Below are 9749 nucleotides of genomic sequence, written 5' to 3'. Positions count from 1 at the left end.
AGGCAATGTGAACAGTTCATAGTCATAAAAATAATTTCACATCATCAGAGCTAAACTTTGAAGTCTGAATTTCATTCATGTGGTGAACATTTCATTATTGCTGCATTATTATGGGGCTATGGAAATACAACTCTTTAGTTTAAAAAATTTAAATAACCTAGTCTCATTTCACTCAAGCGAAAGTTTATTTAAATGAGAGGAAATTACATTTTATATGAAGACTGGCTCTATTACTGAAGAATGGCAAAGGGGTTTTGAGAATAAAATCCTTCCACATCTATAGACCTTCATAACCAGCTGTTTCCAAAAGTATGTTTTTTAAAAATTCCAGTTTCATAGACATGTTGGTCATTCCTTCCTTTAGGGTTTAATAAGCTCAATTTTTATGCCATGTTGGATTATCTTGACTTATATTAAGGCTTAATAAAAGAGAATTACATGACTTCTTTTGCTTATGAAATGTGAAGACACTTTTATATATTATGGTATTTTGTGTCTCTTTAAATGCTGACATATCGTTTGTCCTTTTTTTTGACCAGCAAAATAAAATGTTTGTCACCTCTTCAGAATTTATATATTTCTTTTCTCAAATAATGGCAATTCTATAACCCATCTTGTTTTTATTTGTCTTGGCTTCCCGGAAGCTCAAGATTAAATTCATTTTGAATTACAACAACCATCTTTCCCATGTTCTTAGTAAAACTATTTTCTCCCTTTTTCTTCATGACTGATAAGATGCTATTTTAGTTAGCTTCTACTGTGTAACAAGCCACCCTAAAACTTAGTGGACTAAAATAGCAAATGTTTTCTATTTCTCACCATTCTGTGGCTGGCAGATGATTATTTTGAGTATACTTCACTGTGACTGGTCTAGGGTGGCCTCACTCACTTGCCTGGGGTCTTAGCTGGGATTGCAGAACTGAGAGGAATGTATTGGCCTTTGTTCCCCACTTTCTGGCATAGAGATCTTAAAACTCTTGGAACTTCCTGAGTGACAGGAGTGTTGTTGTTATTCATAATGAGTCCCTTTACTTATTTTTTTAACGATTTTTAATTAATTAATTAATTTATTAATTTATTTATTTATGATAGTCACAGAGAGAGAGAGAGAGAGGCAGAGACACAGGCAAGGGGAGAAGCAAGCTCCATGCACCGGGAGCCCGACGTGGGATTCGATCCCGGGTCTCCAGGATCGCTCCCTGGGCCAAAGGCAGGCGCCAAACCGCTGCGCCACCCAGGGATCCCTAATGAGTCCCTTTAATACTTGAATTTGTACTAATGAGGTGACTTAGGATGGTACCCCTGGATAGCTTCAGGATAGGTCTGGTGGCCAGAAGAACAACTGATTAATGGGTTGGAATTTTCAGCCCCACCCACCCACCTCTAGGGAAAAAGGGAGGTGGACTGGGAGATTTAGGTTTCATAAAAACTCTTGAACAATGTGATTTGAGGAGATTTCTAATTAGTGGGCTCTCTGCTCAGCAGGGAATCTGCTTCTCCCTTTCTCTCTGTAAATTTGTTCTCTCTCTCTCTTTTTGTCTCTCTCTCTGTCTCGCATGCATGTGCTCTTTCAAGTAAAGAAAGAAAAAAATATTTATTATTTTAGAGAGAGAGAATGCTGGCAGGGGGAGGGATAGAGGGAGAGGAAGAGAAGGAATCCCAAGGAGACTCCCCACCAAGCCCAGAGCCCGACACAGGGCTCCCTCCATCTTCCGACCTTGAGATCATGACCTGAGCCAAAATCAAGAGTTGGATGTTTAACGGAATAGGCCATGCAAGTGCCCTGGGAATTCGTGATGTCTAGTGAGTTGGTCACAAGTATGGGAGGCCTGGGATTTACAGTTGGTGACTGAAGTGGAGGGCTGTCTCGTGGGACTGAGCCCTTAAGTAAGCTATGGAGTCTGCACTACATCTGGATAGTTTCAAAACGGAGCTGAATTGTTGAACACCCTCTCGGTGTCCAGAGAATCAGAGAAGTGGGTGGTGGTGGTGGAAAACCCCCCATTGAGACAACTGGAGTCTCACTCCATAGGGTCTTGTTTCCAGTCGGGTAGCCTAGACTTATTCACATGCTGGTAGAAGGATTCCCAGGAACAGGAGAGAGCCAGACCCCACGTGCGAGTACTTTCTAATCTGCTTTTGTCACATTTACCAAAGCATGACACAGTCCAGATTTCAAGGGGTAGAAAAATAAATTCAATCTCTTTATGGAAGAGCAGAACAGTCACATTTCAAAGGGAAATGCATACAGTGCGGCTTGAACAAATCAGTAGTATTACTGTAGCAGTCTACCTCAGGGGCAGAGCTGGAACGTGGGTCAAGTTCCTTTGTCCAAGCCCAGTGGTCTTTCCACTCCATCCTACCTCCTAATTGACAGCTGGCTATAATGCACCATAAGGAACCTGCTGATGCCTCCTGAGCCAAGAACAAATTAACATAGAAAAGACCAATTCAAAAGGGCATAGGATTGAAGGATCAGCCAATAGATGACCCCCAAAGGAGCAATTATGAAATTAGGCAAAGTGATTCTTCTTCTTGTCTGAAATCCAGATGCCCAATGTTTATCTAATGCATCTCAGAGTCAAGCAGTTTAAAAAGGCCAGAGAACAAACCTTGCTTTCCACCCCATCAGAAATCTTTTCTTTCCCTCTTTGCACATATGATACAAAGTGCTTGTTACTGGCATTGCAATAGTGCACTGCCTTGTTTCTCTGCTGCCCTCTGACACACTCTGATCTATCTAGCACAGTGCAGGACAGTGAATTATCCCCTCCCCAGATGGATGAGTTAGGAGGACAATATATTCAACTCAACTCCTTTCTGTCGTCTCTGGGCTCAGCCTACTGGAAGAGAATATTTTGCTCTCGTCCTGCCATGGGGCAAAGGGTCTCCAAGAGGAGCAAGTTTGTGGTTCTTTTTCTTTTTTAAAGATTGATTGATTGAGTGAGTGATTGAGTGAGTGATTCATGAAAGACACAGAGAAAGAAGCAGAGGGAGAAGCAGGCTCCCTGTAGGGAGCCTGACATGGGACTTGACCCCAGGACCCTAGGATCATGACCTGAGCCAAAGGCAGACGTTCAACCACTGAGCCACCCAGGTGCCCCAAGCTTGTGGTTCAAAACTGGGTCAGGAAGTGACTCAAGGTAGCTCAAGCCTACTTAAATCTGGGATAAAGTGTTAGCATTGTTTGGGTCATAAATATAAACATATTTATATCGATATCGATAGATTTTTTTGATGATAAAAATGCCTAACTGTTCTTTGTGGGATTCCTCTGTCTTAATTTTTAGCTGTTTTCATACTTGGGAGACAAAAAAATCCCCATAAATAGATATAAAAATGTACAAAGCAGGGGAAGTGGGAGTAACTGCTAATGGGGTTTCTTTTTAGCATGATGGAAATGTTGAACTAAATTGTGATAATGTACAATTTTGTGAATGTATTAAAAGCACTGAGTTATAAAGATGATGATGATGATGACGATGATGATGACTACTACTACCGTGGCTCCTGTATGAGAGTGCACTGTTAAGGGGCCAAGGATAGAGGGAGACCCCAGACCTCTGCTCTTGCTTCTTATTTAAGGATTAAATGGAATAATACTGTATGTAAAGTACACAGAACCTGGGGCATAGCAAGTGTTTCATAAATGTTAGTCACTTAAAAAAAAAGCATTGCCTGATCACTCATATTATTAACAGGTACTTAGCATTTTTCATTATTTATTTGATATTTTTGCACATGGTGATGTGTATGTGTATGACAGTGGTGTCATCTAAAAAAATCTCCCAAATAGGGATGCCTCGGTGGCTCAGTGGTTGAGCGTCTGCTTTTGGCTCAGGGTATTATCCCCAGGGGTCCTGGGATCGAGTCTCACATCAGGTTCCCTGCATGGAGCCTGCTTCTCCTTCTGCCTGTGTCTCTGCCTCTCTCTCTCTCTCTCTCTCTCTCTCTCTCTCTCTCTCTCTCTCACTCTGTGTGTGTCTCATGAACAAATAAATAAAAACTTTTAAAAAATAAAATAAAAATAAAAATCAATTAAAAATCTTCCAAATAGAACTTTTTCAGTGGGATTCTGTATGAGAAGGGGAGGATATTTTGTGAGTCAGAATAATGAAACCCATTGCCGTTCACAAATATTATGAAACGGTGCTTTCATGTTGTCTTAAATAGAGAAATAAAAAAATTAATTGAGAAATTTGGCTTGAGAAGTTGCTAATATATCCTGTCTCTATGATTAGGCAGATGTTCTGTAAAAACCATGAGAGCATCTAGGTACTCTGTTCAAAAATACTTGAATTTTCTCAGGTTTGTCTTTTGATTAATAATAAAACAATTCAAATTTGAGGAGGGAAGCTTTTCTTTAATCATATCTATTCTTAAGGCCTCACATTCTGCTCTGCTGGTAAGCCTCTGCAATGCAAGGAGCAAGCCAAAGCTACACTGTATTTTGGACCTACAATTGGGTGAGGGAGAGTGAGAAGAGATCAGAATGCAGGCATTTTAGTGATTGTGGCGTTTTACTGGTGTATGGCATCTAAGATCAGGTTCAAACTGGAGATTCTATCATTCTTGGAGGAAAAGAAAGCAAGAGAAAACGAAGTCAAAGTGTACTCTGTTGATTGTCTTCATTAGCCTCATGAACTGCCCTAAGACAGAAAAATTAAAATCACCAATAGCCAGTTTTTTTCTGTATGTACATCCATCTGTGCTTCTAACAAAAATTACAGAAGTGTTCAATCATGAGAGAATGATATGAACTGAGTAGAATTAACCAGGGAAAAATAAGGATTTTACTGGTTGGGCCCCTGGGTGGCTAAGTCATTTAAGCATCTGACTCTTGGTGTAAGGTCAGGTCGTGATCTCAGGGTCATGGGACGAGCCTTGCAGAGGGCTCCATGCTCAGCAGGAGTTGGCTTGTCCCTCTCCCTCCTCCTCTGCTTGGTCCTTCAGCTCTTACAGGCTCGTGCTCTCTCTCAAATAAAGAAAATCTTTAAAAATAATGAAAGCTTACAAAAAAGAGTTTTGCTGGTAAACAAACCAAACATAGATTCATGTGAAAGACTAAAGAGAGTTTATTAAGTGGCGGAAGAACAAAGCTCTGAGTTGAGAGTAAAAGCAGCCTGGAGAAAAAGAAAGATTTCAAATAGCAATAGGTCCTGTGAACTCCTACCACAGCCCCACAGCCACAAACCTAACAGATCAAACTTGTATTCAGAATGCAGAGATCACAGTCTTGATTTAGTTTCTGATAAGCTCTTTTGAACATACCAGTATAATCTGAGTCATCTATAAATACAATGTCAATAATCAGTCCCTAGGTATATATTTATATCTATAGAGATATGCAAATATTTTAAAATTAATTTCAAAGAATACGTTTTTGAATGAAATGCATTTAGCACAGTTTTTTTTTTATGTTTTAGCAATCATTTGTGTTGAATTTCTGAAGGAACTGAAATAGGATTTTGAGTTTATCACTAGCTTCATAATTATTAGCTGACCTTGTATTTAGAGTTTAAGGTCACTATCTCATTTTTATTCAATTAAACAAATATTTTTGAAAATCTACTGAGTTTACTATTGATCTCAAGATGATAAAGTTTCTTTTTTTAAGACTTTATTTATTTATTCATGAGAGACACAGAGAGAGAGATGCAGAGGCACACACAGAGGGAGAAGCAGGCTTCATGCAGGGAGCCCAATGTGGGACTCGATCGTGGAACTCCAGGATCATGCCTGGGGCTGAAGGTGGTGCTAAACCACTGAGCCACCCGGGCTGCCTGATGATAAGAGTTTCCAGTGATTAGGTATCCCTAACCTTTGGAAGCCCACAATCAAATGGAATTAGTTTAGTTTGAGAGGCAGCATGATGTTAAATGCTTTGTAATGAAATTCAGACTAGGCTCCTTAATGGATGAGGAACCTTGAACATAACCTTCGTGCTACAACTTATTCGTCTATGAAGTGAATAAAATGTCCACCCCGAAGAAGTGGAATACCGTGGATACTGTGAGGATCAGAGCAACAGGACATTAGGAGCCTAGCATAGTATCTATCATACGTCAATACCCATTATTATATAGTCCATATGATCATCACAGCAATCCATTCAGTTATGCAAAGGAGTAATAATCTATTTTACAAAAGAGGAAACAGATGAAAAGATCTACAGGAACTGTCCAACTTGCATATTTGGACTGATATTTGTATCTCCTGGCTCTCTAGTGCTCTTTCTTATTGATGTAACTAGTAAAAATGGGTTATAATGTTAAGTTACTCTCTATCCTCTGTCCCTAATAAAAAGTTCTGATTCTTTTTTTCTGTGAGCAAGTAAAGTACCTTTGTGCAATGTAGGATGCTGTATAGTGGCTCCAAGGTGGGGCACATAAACTCCAGAGGCGTGCAAGATAATTCCATTGGGGAAGAAAGTTTTAGGATACCTAACTAGGGCAGCCCCCGTGGCTCAGTGGTTTAGTGCCACCGTCAGCCCAGGGCGTGATCCTGGAGACCTTGGATTGGGTCCTTGCGGGGAGCTTGCTTCTCCCTCTGCCAGTGTCTCTACCTCTCTCTCTCTCTCTGTGGGTTTCTCGTGGATAAATAAATAAAATCTTAAAAAAAAAAAGGATAACTAATTATATTTCATTTATCTTTCTTAATTCCTTTTCTGTATATATTAAGCAATTTTCTTGAAGTATTAGTACAAGAATACACATATATAATTTCTAAATAAATTAATAATCTTATATTGAAGATCTGTCCTTGAAAATGTTTTCTTGAAAGGAGTGTGTTATTTAAAAAAATTTGGAGGTTACTGGCACAACGGAGATAGCCCTAAAATTTTTCTTAATGAGTTAGTGGCAATTAGAGGGACTAGTCAGAGAGATGTTATTCTGATACTATTATGGGGACAACATTCTAATGTTCAGGGCAATAAGAAGACATATTATACATGTTGTTTTTGATTTCAGCGTATCACAGATTGAATAAACTATGAGATATTGCCCAAGCTCTCTCTTATATTCTTTCCAACAGTTCCAGGAAATTGAGACTTATCCCCACATGCAAGAACTGTGTTTTCATCGGTTTCTTAATAGCTCTTATTATCAAATAAATCTTCTGGATCAATCCAAAATTTTATTGCTGTGGTTTAAGTAAGTAAGTCTTCCCACATCATCCTTTCCACGACGATTATGTATTTTAAATGGATTCTTGACCTGGGATCCATGGACTTTCTGGAATTGCATCTAAAATGGTGTCTGTCGGCACCTTTTCCTGGGGGCAAAGTTCCTTAAATTCTTAAAAGTGCCCCTGTCACAAAACAGCTAAGAAGGACCTAAATGTGTGATCTCTGTTATATCTTCTTTAGCTTAAATGTTATGAATTTCTTCAGCAAAGACCCTTACTTAAGGTTTTTGTTTTTGTTTTTAAGATTTTATTATTCATGAGAGACACACAGGCAGAGACATAGGCAGAGGGAGAAGCAGGCTCCCTGAGGGGAGCCGGAGGCAGGACTCTATCCCAGGACCCCTGGATCATGACCTGAGCAAAGGCAGAAGCTCAACCACTGAGTCAGTCACCCACGTGCTCCCTTACTCAACATTCTGCAGAGCAACCCAACTTCCTCTAGCCCATTTTCTTTAAAGACAACCCTTTTATGTACCCCAGGCTCACCCTCACTTTCAATGGTTCCCTGGCACTTTGCTGCTGCTTGCCTAGGAATCCCAGTATTTTCCTTAGCTTTTTCTCCCGGCTTCTATCCTCTACCATTGGAGCCCTGTGGCTCTCCTTTGAGCCATATTACTGGTTGACCCTTGAACAACGTGGGAGGTCAGGGACGCTAACCCTCCTGTCCAGCTGAAATTGTGTATCACTTTTGACTCCAGAAAAATATAACTACTAATAGCCACTGTTGATTAGAAGCCTTGCCAGTGGGAGGCCTGGATGGCTCAGCAGTTGAGCGTCTGCCTTCAGCTCAGGCTGTGATCCCAGAGTCCTGGGATCTGGTCCCACATCCCACATCAGGCTCCTCGCAGGGAGCCTGCATCGCCCTCTGCCTATGTCTCTGTGTCTCTCGTGAAAAAATAAAATCTTAAAAAAAAATAAAAAAGCTTTGCCAGTAACACAGTTGTTTATCACATACTTTGTATGTTCTATGTATTATATATTGTATCTTTAAATGGAGTAAGCTAGAGAAAAGAAAATGTTATTGAGAAAATCATCAGGAAGGAAAAGTACATATGCAGCACTGTACTGTATTTATCAAAAAAAAAAATCCAAGTGTAAGTGGACCCTTGCTGTTTAATGGTCAGCTGTACTTATGGACTCAAAACTGATTTTAGTATGTTAATAAGAATATGAAAATAATGAAATGGAAGGAGAATGAATCTAACCTTTTGTGTAAGCTAGGTATTTTATGTTATCTCTGAAATCCTTGAAACCCCCTATAAGGAAACATTACTGTCATTTTCTTGCTCTCTTCTCCTTGACAAACAAGTAAAAGATACATTGCTATGAATTCAAGTGGAAACACAAGCAAATTTCATCAGAAATATTTATACCTATAGTTTATTCTTTCCATTTCAAAACATGTTCTCTAAGAAAAGGTAGAGTAGCAATCAGGTAAAGAAGTCATCACCCCTTACTATAAACTAAGCTTCTTGAAGGGACTTTGTGTTATATTCTTAGAAGTCAGTTTGAGGCTTGGTACGTAGGAGACACATGATAAACAGTGCTTGAATGAATAATTTAATTGAGCACCTGCTGTGTCCCGGGCATAGTACCTTGTGTGGTGAGTCGTATTATTCCCCTTTTAATAATTTGAGAAAATTAAATCTCAAGGAGATATAATAACTTGTACAAGATCACAAGCTGTTTAAGTGACAAAACCATTAGGTAAAGACATGTTTTACTGATTGTCTAAAATCCTTGTTCTTTCTGCTAACCACACCAATGGAATTTCTTTCAATATTTTTTTAAACCCTGATATCAGAAATAGTTATTACGAACACTTTGATAAACATTTAATGAATAACCAAATTTAAATTAGAAATTAGAAATTTAGTTTTCCCAAGTCCCCTTTCCTGGCTAAGTGTAACAATGTGGCTAACCTGTTGTGACAAGATAAAATTCACTTTAGAAACACACTGGAGGAATGAAAAAATATTCTAATGTAACTGCCAATTTTACTAATACATGCTTAACACCCATAACAGTATAAACTACCACATCTTTGCAAAAACCTTGAATGTGCTATTACAGATATTTTCACAAACACAATTTTTCTGTTAATAAATCTTCATAAAAATATACATTATCATTATTAAACATTTCTATGACGTTCTTGAAACAGTTTTTTTCTACTATTTAACTATTAAAATTTCATAAAATTGACCTAACTAAATTATTTCTTTTTTCGTTAATAACAGGCTCTTTCATGTTTCTCTCATTAAACAGTTTTTTTCTACTATTTAACTGTTAAAATTTCATAACTAAATTTTTTTTTAATTTTTTTAATTATTTCTTTTTTCATTAATAACAGGCTCTTTCATGTTTATTTCTCTCATTAATTTCAAATTCTCCATAATTGGTATTTTAAAGGCACTGATTTTAACTAATTGTAAGTTTTCATTTTTACAATTAAAAAATATGAATTGCTTTTTGAATTTTCTTACAGTGAATGTATTTATGTAGCTTAGTGTACATATTACCCATACCGCACCCACATATTACCTTTTCAAGTCACTATC

The 9749-nt window shown here is 38.3% G+C and overlaps 1 protein-coding gene across 9 annotated transcripts in view; it reads right to left on the bottom strand.

Annotated features, from left to right (window-relative positions):
- The window catches only part of STAP1 (signal transducing adaptor family member 1), a 57234-nt gene that overhangs the window by 37605 nt on the left and 9880 nt on the right, over positions 1–9749 (bottom strand). Inside the window, exon 1 of one of the 9 annotated variants that reach the window (XM_049093010.1) lies at positions 820–963. The exons of the other annotated variants lie outside the window; for them this stretch is intronic. Within the exon in view, the coding sequence (XP_048948967.1) occupies positions 820–822 (3 nt within the window). The 5' untranslated portion in view covers positions 823–963. Of the gene's footprint in view, positions 1–819; positions 964–9749 lie in introns of those variants that run through there. 9 annotated transcript variants of the gene reach the window in all.

Source organism: Canis lupus, chromosome 13 (genome assembly GCF_003254725.2).
Source record: "Canis lupus dingo isolate Sandy chromosome 13, ASM325472v2, whole genome shotgun sequence".
In the NCBI taxonomy this organism is placed as follows: domain Eukaryota; kingdom Metazoa; phylum Chordata; class Mammalia; order Carnivora; family Canidae; genus Canis; species Canis lupus.
This window is presented reverse-complemented; position numbering and strand designations above follow the sequence as displayed.